Raw genomic sequence first — 26,196 nt, forward strand, 5'->3', positions numbered from 1 at the left:
AATCTTTACTGGAAAGTTGACTAGCCTTTTTGTGGTATTAACAAAATTACCTTCCATCTCTCTGCTTTATAAAATGATGATTATACTTAAATAGTTGAGCCCAAGTCACTGACTTTTCAGATGGTTAGGAAATATTAATAGATGTGTGACAGGCCTTGAATTTTCAGTGGGAGATGTTGGAGAGTATTTTGAGAGTGCTGTTTCATTTATTCCTTTACATGTTTGGAAATGAAATTTTCTTCATCTGACATTAAAATCCTGGTGTATCCTCAGTTCTTTTCTTTTCGTATATAATGTAGTTTGCTGGTACATGCATTTTTAAAATAGAAGTTCTTTCCTGTTTGTGCTTATTTGGAAGTAAAGTATAGATAGCTGCAAATAGACTATATCTGAATCATAACCAACAACAAAAAAAATGCTTGGCACCTGTCATTTTTATCCCCAATTCCTTTTTCTGTTTGTTTTTTTTTTCCATTTTCTGAGAACTAAAGATCTTGAACCATCTCTTTCTTTAACAAGTGCTAATATCCCCTTTTAAAAATGATATGTGTCTCCAAGCATTTTATTGACTGTTTCTGGCTAAATCAAGAGAAGGAGAGAATTAGAAACCTAGGAATCAAAAATTTTCTAATCAGGAGGTCTTCCTTGAGGAATGAGGTATCATAATGGAGACAAGACTTAATAGTGTGTAAGAGAACAATTTGACTTTAATTTTCAGTTGATAGTACTCTGGCACTAGTAGCTCTGAAATTTGTAGTATAAAGTACTTTGGGCTCAGTCTTGCTTTAATGTCAACGTTTCAAATGAGTTAAGTGGGTAAAAATTTCTTAAGAAATAGAATAAAATTTATAGTGATAGTTAAGGAGTTCCGACAGATTAAGTTTTCCCCAAACCCCAATCATGCATCCCCACACATGCTTCTTTTAAAATATATGAAATTAAAAAAATAATAACTCAGTCCAGTGTTGTTTTTTAGTAAATTTAGTTAAAAATAAAATTAAAAAAAATATCCCCAGTATTTTGCATGTTACATCTCATCCTTAATCTTTGTCATGTGGTTATTCTTTCTTGATGAAGTCATTAGAGGACAGCTGTGAAACCATCAAAAATTCTATGATGGAGGAGCCAAACATCAATAAGGTACAAAATATCATTCAACTGAAATTAGAAATTGCATTCTTTAACAAGAAAAACAAAGTGTTTGCATTTTAGTTTTGGACTGGACTTTGTTTCTAATGGAATTAAATTACTATTCCCTCAAATTATTCTTTTTTTAACAAGTTAAATATTGCAATCATAAAAATCGTTTCTGTTTTGTTATTAAGACAATGCAGTTTTAAAGGGAGTTGAATGTATCCTGTTTTGGCTGCAGATTTTTCTGAGTAAATAAAACTAAGGTTCTTAATAAAATGTAATTACAGTAGGTATTATAGAAGTATAGTAGTATTGTTCTGTTTCTGCAAGTATCACTTTTGAAGATAAAATTCTCTCCTATGATGTAAATTACTTGAAATATATCAAATACTATTATGTAGCCTTTGTTTTACTGGTATCAGTAGCATATAGCACATTGCCTCATGCGTAGTAAGTACTCAGTACTTGAGAATAAGAGCAGAAAGGATGAGAATTTGTACAATCATAAAATAACTCCCAGATGTTCTGTGATCAAACATTCAAATACAACTTTTAGTAGGTTGGTATTTATATGTTTCATATTCTTATTTTAAGACAATCTCAACAGAGTAATTTTTAGGGGAATGATTTCTCAAAATATTTTTTTTAAGGCTACTAATTTCCACTTCTTTTTCTTTCCCAAAGGATTCTATGCAATTAATTTTAAAAGACTGATTTGATATAAAGTGTATATTGTAACTAAAACTTTGGCAAAGTAAATATATGCCGTCCATACTTAAGTTTGGAAATTTCTAATGGCCTTCAGAAGTTTTGAGGAAATGTAATTCAGACTTTTAATCAGTTAACAATATTCTTTGCCTGGGTACTCATTAATTATTATAGTGTATACATTAGCATGAATTCTTATCCTAAGACTTTTCTTTTGACAGATTTTATAAAATGTTAATAATCAGAATGTTGTATTTCTGTAGTCATCACACTACATCAAAAGGCAGTCATTCTGTTTGGTTAACATCATAACAGTTTTTGGCCAGAATTTTCCAAGCCATCTGCTACAGTTTTATTTTAAACAGGTTTGTTAGGTATACCTGACTTAAAGTAACTGCACATATTTATTAAAGTGTAGAGTTTGGTCAACTTTGACATATGTATACATTGGTGAAGCCATCATCACAATCAAGATAATATATCCATCAACCTCAAAACTTTAATTCCTTCCTTGCTTCTCCCTTCCTAACTTTGCCCTCTTTCTCTCAGACAACTACCAATTTGCTTCCTGACATTACTGATTAGTTTGCATTTTCTTGAATTTTATGTAAATAGAATCATACAATGTCTTTTTTTCTCTGTCCTTTCTCTTAGCATAATTATTTTGAGATTCTTCCATATTGTATGTTTCAGTAGTTCATTCATTTTTATCACTGAATTATATTCATTTTATGGCTATACCACAGTTTGTTTGTCCATTTACCTGTTGATGAACACTAGAGCTGTTACCATTTTGGGGCTATTTCAAATAAGACTACTTATCATATTCATGCACAAGTTTCTTTGTATGGGAATATGCTTTCATTTCTCTTGTGTAGATGCCTGGGAATGGAACGACTGAATCATAGGGTAGGTGTATGGTTAACTTTTTAAGGAACTGCTTAAGTATTTTCTATTGTACCATTTTACGTTCTCAGCGACAGTATATGAAATCAGTTGCTTAACATTCTCACCAACACTTAGTATGGTCAGCCTTTTTATTTTAGCCATTCTAGTAGATGTGTACTGGTAGTTTGTTATGGATTTAATTTGCATTAAGCATCTTAATCATGTGCTTATTTGCCATTTGTGTAACTTTTTGGTTGAAGTGTCTTTTCAGATGTTGTGTCTGTTTTTATAGGGTTGTATGTTTTCTTAGTTGAGTTTCAACAGTTCCTTATGTATTTTAAATACAAATCAGATATGTGATTTTAAAATATTTCCTCTTAGATGATTTCTTGTCTTTTCATTCTCTTTACAAGTTCTTTTAAACTGCAGAAGTTCTTTTTCTTTTTTTTTTTTTTTTGCGGTACGCGGGCCTCTCGCTGTTGTGGCCTCTCCCGTTGCGGAGCTCAGGCTCCGGACACGCAGGCTCAGCGGCCATGGCTCACGGGCCCAGCTGCTCCGCGGCATGTGGGAATCCTCCCAGACTAGGACACGAATCCGTGTCCCGTGCATCGGCAGGCGGACTCTCAACCACTGCGCCACCAGGGAAGCCCCAGAAGTTCTTAATTGATACATTGGAGCTCATCAAAATTTGTTCTGTGTATGGATTTTCTTTCTATAAGAATTTTGCCTAACCTAACGTCACAAAGATTTTCTCCTGCTTTGTTCATGTTTTATAGTCATAGCTAGACCTATGACCCAGTTTCAGTTAATTTTTTAACATGGTGTGAAGTATGTATTGTAGTTACTTTTTTTTTTAAATCTGTGTATCAGTTGTCCCACCACTTTGATTATCCTTTCCTCCACTGCATTGCTTTTCTCTCTTAAAAAGTCAATTGACATATATCTGGAAGTTTATTTCTGGACTCTATTTTGGACCATTGATCTATTTGTTTATCTTTATGCTAATACCCTACTATCTTACTGCACTAACTAGAACTTCCAGTCTAGTATTGAATAGAAATGGTGAAAACAGACATTTTTATCTTTTTCCTGATCTTGGCGGGGGAGCATGCAGTCTTTTGTCATCAAGTATGATGTTATCTGTAAGGTTTTTTTAGAGGCCCTTCATAAGACTGAAGAAGTTTCTTTCTTTCTTCAGGTTGTTGGGAGTTTTTAATCAGGCATGGATGTTGGAATTTGTCAAATGCTTTTTTTTTTTTCTCCTGTTGAGATGATCATATGGTTTTTCTGCTTTGAGTCTGTTAATATGGCTAAGTAGATTGATGGCTTTGTTTGATGTTAAATCAAGTTTGCATTCCCAGGGTAAGAACCATATGGTCATGATGTGGTATATTTTTTATATATTATTAGATTTGATCTGTTAAAATTTTTGTTAAGAATTTTTGTACCTATGTTTATGAAAGATACTGGTTTTTAGTTTCTTTTAATGTTTTTGGGTTTTTTGTTTTATCTTTGTTTTTTTTCGTGTGTGTGTGTGTGTGTGTGTGTTTTAACAAATGCTGGCCTCACAGAGTGAGTTGGAAAATGTTCTCTCCTTTTTAATTGTTTGGAAGAATTTGTGTAGAATCAGTATTATTTCTTCTTTAAGTGTTTGGTAGAATTCACCAGAGAAATTATCTGGGCCTGGAGTTTTTAAATCTACAACTTCAGTTTCTTTCTTTAACAGATACAGAGCAGTTCAGGTTTTCAGTTTCTTCTTGAGTGAGCTTTTGGTAGTCCATACCTTTCAAGAAATTTGTCTGCTTCATTTCCGTTGTCATATTTATTGATGTGAAGTTATGCATAATATTCCCTTATCCTTTTAATACACAGTAGAATCTGTGGTGTTATTACCTCTCATTTCTCTGCTATAATCTTGAAAACAAAATTATTTCTTAATATTTATATTCCCTAATATTTTGGGTATTGGTGTCATTTTATATTCATCTGACTGCTTCCCATTTCTTTCTAGTATGCCTTTGATAGTCTTTAGATCTCATCTTCATGTTTGTTTTATTATATCATTAGAGTAGTGCTGAAGTACTCCAGGCATACAGCTTTATATTGTAGAAAGTCTTAGTAACTGAAAACAACTAATGAGACCTGGAGTACAGCTTTTCTATAGACCTGTTCTGTGACACTGAGCTCATTCCACCCTTGAAGTCTTATTTACTAAATGAGAGTTGATAGTTTTAAACATGCTGTTGCTTTAATTGAAATAGTAGTAGAATCCTGGAGTTAGTCTGTTAGTACTATTCCCTTCTTCACTCCTAAGGGAAGCTTTGTGGAACCCAGACACTATTCAGATCAGTTTCCACATAAGATTTCCTTTTTTAAAAATTTTGGTAAAATATATGTATAAAATTTATCAGTTTAATCATTTTGAGTATACAGTTCAGTGACATTAAGTACATTCACATGGCTTTGCAACCATCACTACCATCCGTCCCCAGAACTTCTTCATCTCCCTAAACTGAAACTCTTTACCCATTAAACAGTAGTTCTCCATTTCTGCCACTCCTCCCCCCAGCCCCTGCCAATTACCATTTTACGTTCTGTCTATGAATTTTACTTCCCTAGATACCTATATAAGGGGAATCGTACAATATTTGTACTTTTGTGACTGGCTTATTTCATTTAGTGTAACACCTTCAAGGTTCATCCATTTTGTAGCATGTTTCAGAATTTCCTTTCTTTTCAAGGTTAAATAATATTCCATTATGTATATATAGCATTTCGTTTATCCATTCAGCTATTAATGGACATTTGGGTTGTATCAATCTTTTGACTATTGTGGGTAGTACTGCTGTGAACATTGGTATACAAATATCTGTTCCAGTCTCTGCTTTCAGTTCTTTGTGTATTTACCTTGAAGTGGAATTGCTGGATCGTATGGTAATTCTTTACTTTTTTTTTTTCTGAATTTTATTTTATTTTTTTTTACAGCAGGTTCTTATTAGTCATCAGTTTTATACACATCAGTGTATACGTGTCAACCGCAATTGTCCTGTTTACTTTTTTTATCTGTTTAATCTCATAAAAACTCTTTTAGCATTCATATTTGGATTTTTTTCCCTCATTTATCCAGCCCAATCACATTTTATAAGCATGACTTGAAACCTTATATTAAGATGACCTTTAAGACCATATTCATTGTGATTTTTTTTAACATCTTTATTGAAGTATAATTGCTCTACAATGGTGTGTTAGTTTCTGCCTTACAACAAAGTGAATCAGCTATACACACACACATATCCCGACATCTCCCCCCTCCTGTGTCTCCCTCCATCCCACCCTCCCCATCACACCCCTCAGGCGGCCACAGAGCACTGAGCTGATCTCCCTGTGCTATGCGGCTGCTTCCCACTAGCTATCTATTTTACATTTGGTAGTGTATAGATGTCCATGCCACTCTCTCACTTTGTGCCAGCTTACCCTTACTCCCCCCCCCCCCGTATCCTCAAGTTCATTCTCTAGTAGGTCTGTGTCTTTATTCCCATCTTGCCCCTAGGTTCTTCATGACGATTTTCTGTTTGTTTGTTTTAGATTCCATATATATGTGTTAGCATACGGTATTTGTTTTTCTCTTTCTGACTTCACTCTGTAGGACAGACTCGAGGTCCATCCACCTCACTACAAATAACTCAATTTCGTTTCCTTTTATGGCTGAGTAATATTCCATTGTATATATGTGCCACACCTTTATCCATTCATCTGTTGATGAACACTTAGCTTGCTTCCATGTCCTGGCTATTGTAAATAGAGCTGCAGTGAACATGGTGGTACAAGAATCTTTTTGAATTATAGTTTTCTCAGGGTATATGCCCAGTAGTGGGATTGCTGGGTCATATGGTAGTTCTATTTGTAGTTTTTCAAGGAACCTCCATACTGTTCTCCATAGTGGCTGCGTCAGTTTACATTCCCACCAAGAGTGCAAGAGGGTTCCCTTTTCTTCACACCCTCTCCAACATTTATTGTTTCTAGATTTTTTGATGATGGCCATTCTGACCGGTGTGAGATGATATCTCATTGTAGTTTTGATTTGCATTTCTCTAATGATTAATGATGTTGAGCATCCTTTCATGTGTTTGTTGGCAATCTGTATGTTCTTTGGAGAAATGTCTATTTAGGTCTTCTGCCCATTTTTGGATTGGGTTGTTTGTTTTTTTGTTATTGAGCTGCATGAGCTGCTTGTAAATTTTGGAGATTAATCCTTTATCAGCTGCTTCATTTGCAAATATCTTCTCCCATTCAGATGGTTGTCTTTTCATCATGTTTATGGTTTCCTTTGCTGTGCAAAAGCTTTGAAGTTTCATTAGGTCCCATTTGTTTATTTTTGTTTTTATTTTCATTTCTCTAGGAGGTGGGTCGAAAAGGATCTTGCTGTGATTTATGTCATAGAGTGTTCTGCCTATGTTTTCCTCTAAGAGTTTGATAGTGTCTGGCCTTACGTTTTGGTCTTTAATCCATTTGGAGTTGATTTTTGTGTATGGTTTTAGGGAGTGTTCTAATTTCATTCTTTTACATGTAGCTGTCCAGTTTTCCCAGCACCACTTATTGAAGAGGCTGTCTTTTCCCCACTGTATATTCTTGCCTCCTTTATCAAAGATAAGGTGAACATATGTGTGTGGGTTTATCTCTGGGCTTTCTATCCTGTTCCATTGATCTATATTTCTGCTTTTGTGCCAGTACCATAGTGTCTTGATTACTGTAGCTTTGCAGTATAGTCTGAAGTCCAGGAGCCTGATTCCTTCAACTCTGTTGTTCTTTCTCAATATTGCTTTGCCTGTTTGGGGTCTTTTGTGTTTCCATACAAATTGTGAAATTTTTTGTTCTAGTTATGTGAAAAATGCTAGTGGCAGTTTGATAGGGATTGCACTGAATCTTCAGATTGCTTTGCGTAGTATAGTCATTTTCACAATGTTGATTCTTCCAATCTGAGAACATGGTATATCTCTCCACCTGTTTCTCTCATCTTTAATTTCTTTCATCAGTGTCTTATAATTTTCTGCATACAGGTCTTTTGTCTCCTTAGGTAGGTTTATTCCTAGATATTTTATTCTTTCTGTTGCAATGGTAAATGGAGTGTTTTCTTAATTTAACTTTCAGAGTTTTCATCATTAGTGTATAGGAATGCAAGAGATTTCTGTGCATAAAGTTTGTGTCCTGCTACTTTACCAAATTCATGAATTAGCTCTAGTAGTTTTCTGGTAGCATCTTTAGGATTCTCTATAGTATCATGTCAACTGCAAACAGTGACAGCTTTACTTCTCCATTTCCGATTTGGATTCCTTTTATTTCTTTTTCTTCTGTGATTGCTGTGGCTAACACTTCCAAAACTATGTTGAATAAGAGTGGTGAGAGTGGGCAACCTTGTCTTCTTCCTGATCTTAGTGGAAGTGGTTTCAGTTTTTCACCATTGAGGATGATATTGGCTGTGGGTTTGTCATATATGGCCTTCATTATGTTGAGGTAAGTTCCCTCTATGCCTACTTTCTGAAGCGTTCTTATCATAAATGGGTGTTGAATTTTGTCAGAAGCTTTCTCTGCATCTATTGAGATGATCATATGGTTTTTCTCCTTCAATTTGTTAATATGGTGTATCACATTGATTGATTTGCGTATATTGAAGAATCCTTGCATTACTGGGATAAACCCCACTTGATCATGGTGTATGATCCTTTTAATGTGCTGTTGGATTCTGTTTGCTAGTATTTTGTTGAGGATTTTTGCATCTATGTTCATCAGTGATACTGGCCTGTAGTTTTGTTTCTTTGTGACATCTTTGTCTGGTTTTGGTATCAGGGTGATGGTGGCCTCGTAGAATCAGTTTGGCAGTGTTCCTCCCTCTGCTATATTTTGGAAGAGTTTGAGAAGGATAGGTGTTAGCTCTTCTCTAAATGTTTGATAGAATTCGCCTGTGAAGCCATGTGTTCCTGGGCTTTTGTTTGTTGGAAGATTTTTAATCACATTTTCACTTTCAGTGCTTGTGATTGGTCTGTTCATATTTTGTATTTCTTCCTGTTTCAGTCCCGGAGCGTTGAGCATTTCTAAGAACTTGTCCATTTCTTCTGAGTTGTACATTTTCTTGGCATATAGTTGCTTGTATTAATCTCTTATGATCCTTTGTATTTCTGCAGTGTCAGTTGTTACTTCTGCTTTTTCATTTCTAATTCTATTGATTTGAGTCTTCTCCCTTTTTTTCTTGATGAGTCTGGCTAACGGGTTATCAATTTTGTTTATGTTCTCAAAGAACCAGATTTTAGTTTTATTGATCTTTGCTATCGTTTCCTTCATTTCTTTTTCATTTATTTCTGATCTGATCTTTATGATTTCTTTCCTTCTGCTAACTTTGGGGTTTTTCTGTTCTTCTTTCTCTAATTCCTTTAGGTGTAAGGTTAGGTTGTTTATTTGAGATGTTTCTTGTTTCTTAATGTAGGATTGTATTGCTATAAACTTCCCTCTTAGAACTGCTTTTGCTGCATCCCATAGGTTTTGGGTCGTCGTGTTTTCATTGTCCTTTGTTTCTAGGTATTTTTTGATTTTCTCTTTGATTTCTTCAGTGATCTCTTGGTTATTAAGTAGTATATTGTTTAGCCTCCATATGTTTGTATTTTTTACAGATTTTTTTCCTGTAATTGATATCTAGTCTCATAGCGTTGTGGTCGGAAAAGATACTTGATACGATTTCAGTTTTCTTAAATTTACCAAGGCTTGATTTGTGACCCAAGATATGATCTAGCCTCTAGAATGTTCCATGAGCACTTGAGAAGAAAGTGTATTCTGTTGTTTTTGGATGGAATGTCCTATAAATATCAATTAAGTCCATCTTGTTTAATGTAGCATTTAAAGCTTGTGTTTCGTTATTTATTTTCATTTTGGATGATCTGTCCATCGGTGAAAGTGGGGTGTTAAAGTCCCCTACTATGATTGTGTTACTGTCGATTTCTCCTTTTATGGCTGTTAGTATTTGCCTTATGTATTGAGGTGCTCCTTTGTTGGGTGCATAAATATTTACAGTTGTTATATCTTCTTCTTGGATTGATCCCTTGATCATTATGTAGTGTCCTTCTTTGTCTCTTGTGATAAGTCTTTGTTTTAAAGTCTATTTTGTCTGGTATGAGAATTGCTACTCCAGCTTTCTTTTGATTTCCATTTGCATGGAATATATTTTTCTGTCCCCTCACTTTCAGTCTGTATGTGTCCCTAGGTCTGAAGTGGGTCTCTTGTTGACAGCATATATACGGGCCTTGTCTTTGTATCCGTTCAGCCAGTCTATGTCTTTTGGTTGGAGCATTTAATCCATTTACATTTAAGGTAATTATCGATATGTATGTTCCTATTCCCATTTTCTTAATTGTTTTGGGTTTGTTATTGTAGGTCTTTTCCTTCTCTTTTGTTTCCTGCCTAGAGAAGTTCCTTTAGCATTTGTTGTACAGCTGGTTTGGTAGTGCTGAATTCTCTCAGCTTTTGCTTGTCTATAAAGGTTTTAATTTCTCTATCAAATCTGAATGAGATCCTTGCTGGGTAGAGTAATCATGGTTGTAGGTTTTTCCCCTTCATCACTTTAAATATGTCCTGCCACTCCCTTCTGGCTTGCAGAGTTTCTTCTGAAAGATCAGCTGTTAACATTATGGGGATTCCCTTGTGTGTTATTTGTTGTTTTTCCCTTGCTGCTTTTAATATTTTTCCTTTGTATTTAATTTTTTATAGGTTGATTAATATGTGTCTTGTGTTTCTCCTTGGATTTTTCCTGTATGGGATTCTCTGTGCTTCCTGGACTTGATTAACTATTGCCTTTCCCATATTAGGGAAGTTTTCAATTATAATCTCTTCAAATATTTTCTCAGTCCCTTTCTTTTTCTCTTCTTCTTCTGGGACCCCTATAATTCGAATGTTGGTGCGTTTAATGTTGTCCCAGAGGTCTCTGAGACTCTCCTCAATTCTTTTCATTCTTTTTTCTTTATTCTGCTCTGCAGTAAGCAGTTATTTCCACTCTTTTATCTTCCAGGTCATTTATCCATTCTTCTGCCTCAGTTATTCTGCTATTGATCCCTTCCTGAGAATTTTTAATATCATTTATTGTGTTGTTCATCACTGTTTGCTCTTTAGTTCTTCCAGGTCATTGTTAAATGTTTCTTGTATTTTCTCCATTCTATTTCCAAGATTTTGTATCATCTTTACTATCATTCTGAATTCTTTTTGTGGTATAATGTCTATTTCCTCTTCATTTGTTAGGTCTGGTGGGTTTTTACCTTCCTCCTTCATCTGCTGTGTGTTTCTCTGTCTTCTCATTTTGCTTAGCTTGCTGTGTTTGGCGTCTCCTTTTCGCAGGCTGCAGGTTCGTAGTTCCCATTGTTTTTGGTGTCTGCCCCCAGTGGCTAAGGTTGGTTCAGTGGGTTGTGTAGGCTTCCTGGTGGAGGGGGGTAATGCCTGTGTTCTGGTGGATGAGGCTGGATCTTGTCTTTCTAGTGGGGCAGGTCCACGTCTGTTGGTGTGTTTTGGGGTGTCTGTCACCACATTATGATTTTAAGCAGCCTCTCTGGTAATGGGTTGTGTTGTGTTCCTGTCTTGCTAGTTGTTTGGCATAGCGTGTCCAGCACTGTAGCTTACTGGTCGTTGAGTGGAGCTGGGTCTTGGCGTTGAGATGGAGATCTCTGGGAGATTTTTGCCGTTTGATAATACATGGAGCTGGGAGGTCTCTTGAGGACCAGTGTCCTGAACTTGGCTCTCCCACCTCAGAGGCACAGCCCTGACGCCTGGCTGGAGCACCTAGAGCCTGTCATCCACACGGCTCAGAATTAAAGTGAGAAAAAAAAAGAAAAAAAGAAAGAAGAAGCTAAAATAATGTGTGTAAAATACAAAATAATTATTAAAAATATTTTTTAAGGAATTAAAAAGAGGGAAAGAAAGAGAGCAACGAAACCAAAAAAACAAATCCAGTAATGATAAAAAGCGCTAAGAACTATACTAAAAAAAAAAAAAGTACCAGTCGAACCCGAGGACAAATGGTAAAAGCAAAGCTATACAGACAAAATCACATACAGAAGCATGCACATACACTCTCACCAAAAGAGAAAAAGGGGAAAAAAAAAAATCCTTGCTTCCAAAGTCCATCTCCTCAATTTGGGATGATTCGTTGTCTATTCAGGTGTTCCACAGATGCAGGGCACATCACGTTGATTGTGGAGATTTAATGCACTGCTCCTGAGGCTGCTGGGAGAAATTTCCCTTTCTCTTCTTTGTTCACACAGCTCCTGGGGTTCAGCTTTGGATTTGGCCCCACCTCTGTGTGTAGGTCGCCTAAGGGCGTCTGTTCTTCGCTCAGACAGGACGGTGTTAAAAGAGCAGCTGAGGGCTTCCCTGGTGGCTCAGTGGTTGAGAGTCCGCCTGCCGATGCAGGGGACACAGGTTCGTGCCCCGGTCCGGGAGGATCCCACATGCCGCAGAGTGGCTGGGCCTGTGAGCCATGGCCGCTGAGCCTGCACATCCGGAGCCTGTGCTCCACGACGGGAGAGGCCACAACAATGAGAGGCCCACGTACCACAAAAAAACAACAACAACAAAAAAAGAAGAGCAGCTTATTCGGGGGCTCTGCTTCACTCAGGCCGGGGCAGGGGGTGGAAATGGTACGGAGTGCGGGGAGAGCCTGCAGCGGCAGAGGCCGGCATGACGTTGCAGCAGCCTGAGGCACACCGTGTGTTCTCCTGGGGAAGTTGTCCTTGGATCACGGGACCCTGGCAGTGGCAGGCTGCACAGGCTCCCAGGAGGGGAGGTGTGGATAGTGAACTGTGCTTGCACACCGGCTTCTTGATGGCTGCAGCATCAGCCTTAGTGTCCCATGCCCGTCTCTGGGGTCCGCGCTGATAGCCACGGCTCGCGCCCATCTCTGCAGCTTCTTTAAGCGGAGCTCTTAATCCCGTCTCCTCGCACACCAGGCAACAAAGAAGCAAGAAAAAGTCTCTTGTCTCTTCGGCATCTCCAGACTTTTTCCCGGACTCCCTCTCTGCTAGCTGTGGCACACTAGCCCCTCCAGGCTGTGTTCACGCAGTCAACCCCAGTCCTCTCCCTGGAATCTGACCTCCGAAGCCCGAGCCTCAGGTCCCATCCCCCATTGGTTCTGGCGGGTGAGCAGACAAGCCTGTCGGGCTGGTGAGTGTTGATCGGCACCGATCCTCTGTGCGGGAAACCCTCCGCACCCATGTTGCTGCGCGCTCCTCCGTGGCTCCGAAGCTTATCCCCTCCGCAGCCTGCAGTCTCTGCCCACGAAGGGGCTTCCTAGTGTGTGGAAATCTTTGCTCCTTCACAGCTCCCTCCCACTGGTGCAGGTCCCGTCCCTATCCTTTTGTCTCTGTTTATTCTTTTTTCTTTTGCCCTACCCAGGTACGTGGGGGGGTTTCTTCCCTTTTGGGAGGTCTGAGGTCTTCTGCCAGCGTTCAGTAGGTGTTCTGTAGGAATTGTTCCACGTGTAGATGTATTTCTGGTGTATCTGTGGGGAGGAAGGTGATCTCCGCATCTTACTCCTCCGCCATCTTGAAGTTCCTCTCCCCATTGTGATGTTTTTTACTTTTGATTTTATGTCATATGACTTTCAATGTTTGTAGCACATGTGAGTTATGTATTTTTATTTGCCTGTATCATGTCCCCAGTTCCTTTCTTTCCCAGCTTAGATTCCATGATTCATCATTGTGATCAGTCCCTTGCAAACCTCAACCTTTTTGCCCTGTTCTCTCTACACTGTACTTGCCTTGAAAATTCCCAAACCTGTTTAAAGCTAGCTCTCTGTCCACTCTGTGTCTGCACCCAAATAGCTGAACATGGATGAAGAAAAAGCACAAACCATGGGGGCTTGCCTTATTTAAAATTTATAGCCACAATCCCAAATTAAAGTATTCCACCATCATAATTGTTTCTTCATTCTCTTTTCCATTCTCCCCACTTTTTCCCTCTTACCTCAAACTTCCAATATTTCTTTACTACTTTCTATGAATGACCTTGTTTTGCTGTCAAAATAAGTACAGTTATCAGTGATTTAGCCCACCATATTGTCCCACCACCAAATCTAACTTCTGCTCTATGTACAGATGTTTTGTTTTGCCTTCTCTCACAGTAGATGTCACTGTCACTCTTTTATCCAAAGCCAGATCTTCCACCTGTGCACTGATCCTGTCTGCTCTTACCTCCCCAAGGACTTTACTTCAGTATTTATTCCTCATCTCACCTCCATGATAAATTTTTACCTCTCTTAAATTCTCCTCAACATAAGCAAATATATTTTATTCTCTTACTTTAAAATGAAAACCAAAAGATCTACCTTTGAGAATCTATTGCCTGATTTCTCTAAACCTTTACCTAGTAAAATTCAATTACAGAGTTTCCTGTAAAGTCATTCAAGAAGACTTAAAGAGTAGTATTGCAAATACCAAGTAGGAACTACCCAGCTTCAGAAATAAAACATTATCAACTCAGTTGAATGCCCCTGTGAACCTTCCCCAGTGGACTTCCTTTTCTGTTCACAAGATGTCACATGTTTCTCTAACCAGTTAAGTATTATCTCCAGCCCTCTCCACTGAGATTGTCCTAGTGTATGACTACACTAGTTTCAGTAGTCAATTCTCTGTGTTTTTAAATTCAACTTTTCAGTATTCTTTGGTAGTGTTGATCCCTGCTACTTTTATGAAACTCTTATTTCACTTGGTTCCTATAACATCATCTTTGATTATTAAGTTCATAGTTGGAGAATGTTTCTTGTTCTTTCAGTTTATTCAGTGTCAGTATTTATCTTTCCCAGTGCTGTTTCCCACTCCTGAAATGACCAGTCTTTTTTTTCCTATCTTTGGAATGTTGGATGTTGCAGAACTTAGTTCTCTAACCTTTTCTCTTTCCATCTTTACTTTCTCTTTGGGTTATCTGATGACTTAAATATCATCCATTGGCTGATAATTTTTTTTTTTTTTACATCTTTATTGGAGTACAATTGCCCTACCATGGTGTGCTAGTTTCTGCGTTATAACAAAATGAATCAGTTATACATACACACATGTTCCCATATCTCTTCCCTCTTGCGTCTCCCTCCCTCCCACCCTCCCAATCCCACCCCTCTAGGTGGTCACCAAGCACTGAGCTGATCTCCCTGTGCTATGCGGCTGCTTCCCACTAGCTATCTATTTTACGTTTCGTAGTGTATATATGTCCATGCCACTCTCTCGCTTTATCACAGCTTACCCTTCCCCCTCCCCGTATCCTCAAGTCCATTCTCTAGTAGGTCTGTGTCTTTATTCCTGTCTTACCCCTAGGTTCCTCATGACATTTTTTCTTCTTAATTTCCATATATATGTGTTAGCATACGGTATTTGTCTTTCTCTTTCTGACTTACTTCACTCTGTATGACAGACTCTAGGTCCATCCACCTCATTACAAATAGCTCAATTTCATTTCTTTTAATGGCTGAGTAATATTCCATTGTATATATGTGCCACATCTTCTTTATCCATTCATCTGTTGATGGACACTTAGGTTGTTTCCATCTCCTGGCTATTGTAAGTAGAGCTGCAATGAACATTTTGGTACATGACTCTTTTTGAATTATGGTTTTCTCAGGGTATATGCCCAGTAGTGGGATTGCTGGGTCATATGGTAATTCTATTTGTAGTTTTTTAAGGAACCTCCATACTGTTCTCCATAATGGCTATACCAATTTACATTCCCACCAGCAGTGCAAGAGTGTGCCCTTTTCTCCACACCCTCTCCAGCATTTATTGTTTCGAGATTTTTTGATGATGGCCATTCTGACTGGTGTGAGATGATATCTCATTGTAGTTTTGATTTGTATTTCTCTAATGATTAATGATGTTGAGCATCCTTTCATGTGTTTGTTGGCAGTCTGTATATCTTCTTTGGAGAAATGTCTATTTAGGTCTTCTGCCCATTTTTGGATTGGGTTGTTTGTTTTTTTGTTATTGAGCTGCATGAGCTGCTTGTAAATTTTGGAGATTAATCCTTTATCAGTTGCTTCATTTGCAAATATTTTCTCCCATTCTGAGGGTTGTCTTTTGGTCTTGTTTGTGGTTTCCTTTGCTGTGCAAAAGCTTTGAAGTTTCATTAGGTCCCATTTGTTTATTTTTTTTTTTATTTCCATTTCTCTGGGAGGTGGGTCAAAAAGGATCTTGCTGTGATTTATGTCATAGAGTGTTCTGCCTATGTTTTCCTCTAAGAGTTTGATAGATTCTGGCCTTACATTTAGGTCTTTAATCCATTTTGAGCTTATTTTTGTGTATGGTGTTAGGGAGTGATCTAATCTCATACTTTTACAGGTACCTGTCCAGTTTTCCCAGCACCACTTATTGAAGAGGCTGTCCTTTCTCCACTGTACATTCCTGCCTCCTTTATCAAAGATAAGGTGACCATATGTGTGTGGGTTTATCTCTGGGCTTTCTATCCTGTTCCATTGATCTATATTTCTGTTTTTGTGCCAGTACCATACTGTCTTGATTACTGTAGCTTTGTAGTATAGTCTGAAGTCAGGGAGCCTGATTCCTCCAGCTCCGTTTTTCGTTCTCAAGATTGCTTTGGCTATTCAGTGTCTTTTGTGTTTCCATACAAATTATAATTCTTAATTCTCTCCAGCCCCGCTCATTTCATGAAGTCCAGACTTGCATATATAATCTATTAGTTACCTCCCCCTCAATGTCAAAACATAGAATTTTCTATCTTCCCCTAATCCCAACCTAAACCTATTCTTTCCTTCACTTTTGTCTCAGTATCATTTTTTGAGAACGGTCTGAAAACTGGGAGTCACCCTTACTTCCTCTCTTTTACTCACTACTGTAGTCTCAGCCCACTGGCAAAATTTATCCTAATGCTAACCACTTAATCAGTACCACCATTCCTTCTCCTCTAATCAAATACACCGCTGCCTCTTACTTCAGCTACTGTAGTTGCCTCTTAACTAGTTTCCTGGCAGCCAGTCTCACACCCCTTATGTTTTGTCCCACAACATCCAGAATTATCAAAACCCTCCAATGGTTTTCTAACCTTAAAATAAAATCTGAATTCTTTATTATGGCTTTTAAGGCCCCGTGCAAGCTAAACTCTGCCTACTTCTCCAAATTCATCTCCTACAACTTATGACTGTTCTCAAAATTGAATATGCATAAACTCTTGATGCCAAACACCATTCCTTCTACCCCACCCCACCCCGTTTAATTGATTCTCATGCAGGTCTTCTTGGAGAAACAATGTTTTAGTAAATCTAGATAATGAAAGGACAGGAATGTATTCCCACAGTGAAGAAGCGTTTATGAAGTTCATGCTTTCCTCTCTGTGAGTGTAAAGTTTGAAGAAGTGCTGCCGGTGAGACTGAAATTTTCCACCCACCTATTCATTACCAGCAAATAGCATATCCCTCTATTCCATGGAAATATCATTTGTCTTTATTTCCAATTTCTTCAAAACCCAGTAGTGGACACTTAGTGTACTTTAGATACCAGGCAGATAGGTGGTTAAGTTGGGATTTTGGTCATGAAATTACAGAATTTGACTTAGACATTCTTACTGGATGATGGACCTCAACCAGAACTAAGACTATTTAGAAAAGAAGTTGACTCTCAAATCAACCAAAATGCTGGTACGAGCAGTGAAATTCTTTCATGTTTGTTATCCAGTTGCATTTAAGATTAGAGTATATTTGACATCTTTACATCCAGTGACTATGAGTTTTGATTGCATATGGTTATTTTGGTTTGATTATGTCTCTTTCAACTTTGCAAATGAACTGTCATCTTAGTTGCCATTTTAAAAATATTGCTCACCCTACTCAGTTCTGTGGTCAAACAATGGATGGGGATTGGTGATATTTTATCTAAATTTTCCAGGAAGTAAATTTGTTTTCTGATTTCAAATTAATAACTTCTGCACTGCACAATGAGTTGTGAAACAATTTATAATAATTCATTTTAAAGGTTGAAGGTTAGAGAGGATAAAATGAAACAAAATAGTACATTAAGTAACATCTCCAACTCTTAGCAATTGCCTCTTCATTTTACCTCTGTTTATTTTAGTAAATGTTGATTTTATATGATACTCTCTTCTGAGTTGAAAGGTGTATATGCCTTCTGTGGGGTAAGCAAAAGGTCAAATAATATTTCCCTTATCCAAAGTATATTGAATTATGGTTTATTCAGCTATTAAAATGATTACTGACTTGGGCAAATTACTATGCCTTTCCGGATTTCAGGGTCCTTTAATAAATTAAAAGTTATTTTAGACAAAGAGTAAAATATTCAGCTGGCTGTGTCCTACTTGTTCTTCTGTAGGCCATGAGCTAAGAATGGTTTTTATATTTTTGAAAGGTTGTTTTAAAAAAGAATATGCAACATAATTCTTTACTGGTCTGCAAAACCTAAGATATTTACCTTCTGGCCTTTTAATATTAAAATATTTAAAATATCAAAGGATTATAATACTACGAAACGCGGTAAACTTATCTTAACGTTAATAATTAGAATGTCTTAAAGTTAACTTATTGCAGCTTAAGAACATAAGCAGTTAATGAAGTTGTATATCAATGATCTTTTTATATGTGAAAAAGCAAATTTGAAAAGATGTAAATTCCTCTTGCCAAATTTTGTTTTAGAAATAAGTAACACATAAAATAGTACCTTTGGATTTGAAATATCTGAAAAGTTTCTTAATTTATGCAAGTATTAAATGAAAGACTGACATATATTATGTTTTTTTCATTTACTAAAATCACTGTAGTTTTGTATTTTCTTTCCCTCCATTTAGGTAGAAGCAGATTCGGGATACCCTGGAGGTAAAGCAAGAATTATTCATAAGGAATCTGATATAATTACTGCCTTTGCTGTTAATAAAGTAAGTATATAGACATTTTTCTTTTCTTTGATTAAGTATTCATAGTTGGAGAATGTCTCCTGTTCTGTCAGTTTATTCAGTAGCAGTGTTTCCCTTTCCCAGAGCTACTTTCTACTCCTTAAATTGCAATGTGAGTACATTTTTTATTTTATAAAATGATTATATTGTTTGATAATTTATTTGATCTTGGATATATAGCAGATAAAATGTTTTATTACTACACAGAGAGAGGTCTCAAGTATTTATATATGCAGTTGCCTTTAGAATTTATTTATTTTATTTTATTTTATTTTATTTTATTTTTATTTTTTGGCATGCGGGATCTTAGTTCCCCGACCAGGGATCGAACCCATGCCCCTTGCAGTGGAAGCACAGAATATTAACCACTCGACCGTCAGGGAAGTCCCCTGCCTTTAGAATTTATACAACACATGCAGCTAATCCAAAGAAAATGTTTCCTGTTTTCTTTATATGAATATGTTGAATGTGATTCTTCGTATAGATCAAAATTAAGCTTATATGTGACTCACAGAAATTCTCCCTGTTTGACTTTCAGCTATAATAGCTGCCCAACTAGTGTTTTCTTTGTATTCCTTAGCTTTCTTACTCAATATCCTCCTTAGAGGTGTCTATAAGCTACTTACAGAAGAGGTAGCCTTCGGTACAGTGGTCCAAGGTTGAAATTTATCTTAGTCATTTTCCCCTCCTATCTTCCCTAATTGCCTTACTGCAAAATGTATAGGGACTTCTAGTTGATTCTTCATCTTCCTATGCTATGTCTGTCTTATTTTTGCCCTCACCGTGCGGCTTGTGGGATCTTAGTTCCCTGACCAGGGATTGAACCCACACCCTCAGCAGTGAAAGCGCAGAGTCTTACCCACTGGACCACTGGGGAATTCCCTATGCCTGTCTTTTCTTTGATTTCACCTAGATAGATCCTTTGTCATTCTGTCCTCATCTTTCCCTGTGTTCTTCATCTCATATTCCTCATAGACTTTCCATAACAGTGACTAGTTCTGTTCATAGCAGGCAAGTTAGGGATTAGCCCCTTAGCCAGGCAGTTCTCATGATGGTATATCTATATAATATGATATATACATATTACACAATACAAATATAAAATTATTATCTACACTCAACAAGTCACTTCCTTCCCCTGAAGAAAATAAGATTTTAATATTTTGTGCTATAAAACAGACTAGCTTTTTTCTCTTACTTGGATATATTATATAAGTAAATAGTAATGAACAGTCATATACAAAGTCTCCTGTTGACTCTGTAAGAGTGTACTTGTTTAATTTTTATTTCTTCAAATATATTGTTTTTACATCTTTGCTAAATTTGTAGCTAAGAAATATCCTTTGCTTTAAATTGCAGTAATTTAAAATGCTGATGAGATTGAACTTTTCCCCATTTGTTTAGTTGTGAATTATCTGTGTCAAGAAGGATCTGAGATTTTCCCCTGCATTCAATGGAACAAGTTAACTTTCACAGTTTAATGGATACTGTTAGAAGACACAAGACCAGAGACAAAGGACAATTTATTACTAATAGCAAAAACTAGAATGTTAGCATTTTTGCTCTGGTTCCCTGAGGTACAGTTCCCACAAAGTGACAGCAAGAAGGCCAATGATACCCAAATCTTTTCTAATGTACATTAAGCTTATCTGCCTTTTGATCTGGAGGGAGAGACTATAGCTATATAGACATCCTGGCAATAATACTGTGAAACAAAGGCAGTCATTGACTAACTCACAAGACATGCAAAAGTGGAGAGTCCCATGGAGAATTACCTTCCAACAGTCTAGTTAATATCCTTTTCCCACATATCTCTGGGGTCTCAGTTTTTTCTTATTAGTTTGTATTTAGCATTTTACATAATGGAAATACTAATCCTGTTTTCTTTTTGCTGTCAATATCTTTTCATTTTCTGTTTTAGAGATACATGTTTTAAATTTGTAGATGTTTAAAATTTTCTATCATTTAGTCTGACCAACTTTTCATTTATGATTTTTTCTGACATACTTCCCTCACTCTTCTTCACCTCTTCTTTGTGACCCTTTCCCAAATTCTGTTTGTCTTGCCTAAGATTGAAAGGCTTTAGGTGAAAGTGATACCATCTTATTTGAATAATTCACCATTATTTCTTTAGTTTGGAGTTCCTTATCTCCCTTACCTTTCCTTACCTCCCAGGGCCCCTATATTGTTCAACATCTCACTCCACATTTCTGAACTGTGCAAACCTTAAGGAGATTGTACCATTCTAGTAGACTAGAGAGACAGTGCTGGGAGAAGAAATGAAGTGGCATGTGCATTTCCATTTATAGCTGACTTTCTGTTGAATGCTGTGGAATTCTTAGAATATAAACATATCTCCAAGCTCAAGCTGATGATATTTCACTCAAAGTTATTTATTAAAATTAATTTAAAATATTTATTTGTGAAAATACTATTTATTCTATACCTTAAAGTTATCATTTCTAGGGGCTGTTTTGTAGTCTCCATTTTCAAAAGTAGCGCATATACATGTTACGCATTTTTATTTAAAAAGTACTGTATGATTTATTTTTCAGGCGAATAGAAACTGCATAGCAATTGCTTCAAGCCATGATGTTCAAGAACTAGATGTTTCTGGAATTCTGGCTACACAGATCTATACTTGGGTAGATGATGATATAGAAATGGAAACCAAAGGGTACCCTTATACTTTGTTTTTATTTGGTGACATTGCAGTACGAATAATGAAATCCACAGAACTATACCTTTCAAATGATTTTTTAAAGGAATAGTCCTAGATTGTAAGCAAAGTGGAAATTGATATGCTAAAGAGTAAAGAAGGGGTGGCTGGAGCTTTAAAGAAGGGAATCGAGGGATAGAAGAGAATAGGTGAAGGGATCTGAAATTGTTCACATACGAAATTATTGTCTGTAAGTTGAGAGTTAAGAGCTGAAGAAAATTAATTTTAAAGGGAAATACAAAGTCATATGTTAGAGCTTTCAGGTATAACAGAAGACATGAAGAACTGATGGGTTGCTTTCATTCTGGCTGATATTCCTTTGTAGGTCAGAAGATTTCTTGGTTATACATGCTCGTGATGATTTAACAGCTGTGCAGGGTACAACCCCATACACACATAGCAATCCTGGTACTCCAATTAACATGCCATGGCTTGGTAGTACACAGACTGGCAGAGGAGCATCAGTGGTATGTAAAGTTAAAAATATTTGTGTATAAATGTCCTGTTTTTCTCTCTAACTTAATAGATAAAAGATGATGTAAATTTTTTTTTTTTTTTTTTTTTTTTTTTGTGGTATGGGGGCCTCTCACTGTTGTGGCCTCTCCCATTGCGGAGCACAGGCTCCGGATGCACAGGCTCAGTGGCCATGGCTCACGGGCCTAGCCACTCCGCAGCATGTGGGATCTTCCCGGACCGGGGCACGAACCTGTGTCCCCTGCATCGGCAGGTGGACTCAACCACTGCGCCACCAGGGAAGCCCTAAATATTTTTTTTTAATTCTTAATTTTTTTAATAAGTCATACTTGTTGGAAATTATAAATTTTGATTCGAAGAATAATATGTTTTCATTTGAAAAGGATAACAAAAATTATTTTAAATAAATAATTGAAAATACAAAGAGCTATATTTTAAGTAATAATTATTTGGAACCAAATTAGGCCTCAGCAAACTACGGCCTATGGGTCAAATCCTGCCTACTACCTGTTGTATCGACAACATGCTAAGAATGGTGTTTGCATTTTTCAGCTGTTGAAAAAAAATCAAAAGAAGAATGGTATTCTGTGACACATGAAAATTATATGAAATTCAGATTTTATTGTTTATAAATAAAGTTTTATTGGAACATAGCCACACTCATTTTTTTAATATTTTGTTTATGGATGCTTTCACATTACAGTGGTAGGATTGAGTATCTGAGCAGAGACTATATGCCCATAGAGTCCAAAACACTTTATTATCTAATTCTTTACGAAAAAGGTTTGCCAACCCCTAGTCTAGATAATATTTTTAAATGGTTATCAACTAATAACTGTTAGTTGATGCTGAGACAAAAAAAATTTTTCTTTTTTTGAACAAATAAAAATGATATAAATTTTTTTTAATTTAAGCAAAATATAATATGCAGATGAACTGAAACAGAATTTTTCTGTAGTAATGAGGATCTTCTTGAGCCCTGATTACCGAAGATGTGATCCATGTTTATACCCACATGAGATTCCTTTGTTGACACTTAGGGTATAGGAATTGATACACAGAACCAAAGAAACCCAGCACCAGCAGTTCTTTCCATGGCTTTCTAGGTGGTAGGTGGTTTTTGTAAGGGTAATTATTTAAATAAAGGCTCAGTCATCTTTAATAATACCTGATAATATTTTATACTTAATGCAGTTCTTTTATCACTCATATAACCTTATTATCGTTTGAGATATCTGTTGTAGCTGTTGTAATTACTCCTACTTACATTCTTTAGATTAAGCTTGAGATCCAGAAAGGTCAAGGAATTTAACTCAGGTCACTATCTCAAATTTGTGGTAGAGCTTGTGTTAAAGCCCTCCATTCCCCTTCACTCATTGATTTCAGGTAGGAGTGTTTTAAGTATTAAGAATTTGAAAAGCAATCCAGTGATTATTCAAAAGAAAAGAGTTGGTCATTAATAGTTAAATTTTTTCCAATGGACAGATACATTAAAATTCATTTGTAAAACCTACTGATATTATTATCTTTTAAAGAACTTAAAGAGAATATACAAAATATACAAAAAGAAATAATAAGCACTTTTTCCAACTCCATTTTCAGAGAATATGATACAATTCTTCCTGTAACAGCTTTCTTTCTGGTCTCTCTGCTTCTATACTGCTCCCTCTGTTTTATACACAGCAGGCAGAGTTGCTTTTTTCTAAAAGATCATTCAGGTTATCACTCCCATGCTTAAAACTTTAAGATTACCCAGTACAGCTTTAAATCAAGTCCTTAACATGGCCTCTAAGGCCCTATGTGATTTAAACTCTGCCAGCCTCTGCAGCAGCATCTCCCTTGTTTCCACACCTGATTCTCTTTGCTCTGGTCACACTGGCCTTCTTTCTGTCACTTGAGCACATCAAGCTCAGAGCCTTTACCTTGTTTTCTGCTTGAAATACTCTTCTTTTGTTTACCATTCAGATCTCAACTCAAATTCCCAGAGATTTCCCTTGCTTCCTTAGCAAAGGTATCTGCTCCTCCCTACACTACTGCCAGTCACACTGTTATCTCATTTGATCATCATATTATCCCATTTTATCATCTCATCATCAGTTTGGAAATTATCTATTCATTATTTGGTTGTCTTTTTTTATACCCTCTGCAATGCAAGCTCTTTGAGAGATTATGTTATGCCTGCCTTATATATTGATGATCTCTAAGTAGAATAGATCTCTAAGTAGACCATTTAGTAGGTGCTCAGAAAATATTTGTTTATTCTCCAGAGTATTATAATATGGAAATTTACCTTTGTTATTCCTCTTAGGACTGAATTTTCTTCCTATTTAAATGTTAGAAGGACATCTTTTTTAGTTGGGGTCATTGTGGTTTGTAAACATAAGTATTGGGATTATCCCACTCCATCCTCAGGAAAAAGACACCAATATAATAAGGTGGTTCCTTTTTATATGAATCTTCTAAAATAATTAATGATTTCTTTCCCTTATAATATTCTACATATGCTTTCAGAAACTTATTTAACTTTCTTTTATTTTTTTACTCATGATTTTCCTTTGATGCTCTTACCAGAAAAAAAATGATAATTAAAAGAAAGAACAGGAATCTTTAGACTTTTTCTAAATTAAGAGGGGCAAGGGATTTAAACATGAAGTTTACTAAACAGAAGTAACATTCAGAAGGTTGTTTTTTGTGTGTAGAGAATTTGATCAAATATTTTCTTAATCCTATTATTTTATTAAATTATGAATGCTAATGAAAATGAATACTAGTTATGACCAATTTCTGCTGTTTTGGAGTATAACTGCAGCCATATATATCTTTCAGTGTTTCTATCCCTCACTGATTCTGCTGGCCTAGTTCCTTCCCTCCCTCCCAAATCCCCACTTTACTTACAGCTTTAGGCTAATTGAACAATTTAAAATCCAAAAGAACAGTAACAACAAAATATACATGAACTGGTGCTACAAACTTAGGATAACCTATAACTATAGTTACAGTTATAAGTAGGAAATAGTCTATAAATTAAAATTATCCCTTTAATTTCACATATTTAGTTTACTCTTATTTGACAGGCTATGTAAATCATTCAAAGCATAATTTTAAAATGGGTAAATAAATAGTTCCAAACTATCAGTTAAAAATTTATACAGTTTTCTGTTTACCTCTTTTTTTTTTTTTCACATGCTTCTGCCTGTCTTTTTAACCTTATACTATTCAGGATTGTTCCAATAAATTTAATGGGATAAGAAAAGAATTGGCAAGAAAGGAGGTGAGACTAAATTCTTGAGGTGAATTTGTTCTTAGATACTAGGTAATGATGCAGAAAATGTATGTACACTTAAATGTTAGAGAGCTGAGCTATTAAATTTCATTTCTGTTACCATGTTTAGTATTTTTAGCACCCATTACGATAGTTATGGAATCATGTAAAAATAAATAAATGTTATTTGAATCTCCTGTCACAATTTAAATTTTTAATACTACTTTTTATTGTAACTGTAAAAGAATGATTTTTCTTTGTTAACAGATGATTAAGAAAGCCATTAATAATGTCAGAAGAATGACTTCTCATCCATCTCTTCCTTACTGTAAGTTGATAATAATTAGCCATTATTTTAAGGAATTTAAAGGAAACTTTTAGTTTCAATTGAAAGATAGTCAGCACTTTATTTTTTTTGTAGGGAATGTTTGCTAGCAAGTAAAATCACTTCAAAATTGGGTAAAAATAGAAAAAGTGATTTTCCTGAATTAGTAGAGAAGGCTAACTTAACATGTAAATTTTTAGCATTTTGACTGAATATTTGTTATCACATTTTATTTTTGAACATTTCTGGACTCTGCACAATGTTAAATTGTAGTTGATAATTATTGTTTTAATAATTGGATCACTCCCTTTTTTATTACATAGAACAGAACCATATCTGGGTCACTTGTAGCCTCCTCATAATCAGTTTGTATTTTATTAATATTTTGTCAGTTTGTCTTTTATCAGATACACTAATAGTAAGTATAGGAAATGGTTATTACTACATTCTTACATTCTAAGGCAGGATATATTTATTTTTAGTTAATCTTCCTAGGAATCTCAAAAGTTTTTCTTCCTTTAACAAAGATTTAATGGGGAATTTATTGGAAGTATTGAAGCAGAGAAAAAATAATAGAGACAACTTTAACTGGTGGGTTGGAATCAGTATTCATATTGGCATGTGTGTATTCCAGGTTTTTTTAAATATAATTTTTAAGTAGTGCCCTTCATCAAATTGTCCTACTACACAGTAACAAAAATAGTGAAAATAGTGCATGTTAATTAAAAGGTACTCATGTCCTTCCAATTTAATAAC

At 36.0% G+C, this 26,196-nt stretch overlaps 1 protein-coding gene across 4 annotated transcripts in view; it reads left to right on the forward strand.

Annotated features, from left to right (window-relative positions):
• Positions 1-26,196, forward strand: part of DMXL1 (Dmx like 1) — a 130,782-nt gene that overhangs the window by 84,339 nt on the left and 20,247 nt on the right. For 2 of the 4 annotated variants that reach the window (XM_029216002.1, XM_029216004.1), the window contains 5 exons: positions 1,078-1,140; positions 18,556-18,642; positions 21,216-21,337; positions 21,705-21,846; positions 25,383-25,443. In XM_029216002.1, the coding sequence (XP_029071835.1) occupies positions 1,078-1,140; positions 18,556-18,642; positions 21,216-21,337; positions 21,705-21,846; positions 25,383-25,443 (475 nt within the window). Of the gene's footprint in view, positions 1-1,077; positions 1,141-18,528; positions 18,643-21,215; positions 21,338-21,704; positions 21,847-25,382; positions 25,444-26,196 lie in introns of those variants that run through there. The other 2 variants (XM_029216003.1, XR_003792589.1) reach the window with 2 other exon arrangements.

This window comes from Monodon monoceros, unplaced genomic scaffold (assembly GCF_005190385.1).
Source record: "Monodon monoceros isolate NGI ecotype Baffin Bay Population unplaced genomic scaffold, NGI_Narwhal_1 Super_Scaffold_12, whole genome shotgun sequence".
Taxonomy (NCBI): Eukaryota; Metazoa; Chordata; class Mammalia; order Artiodactyla; family Monodontidae; genus Monodon; species Monodon monoceros.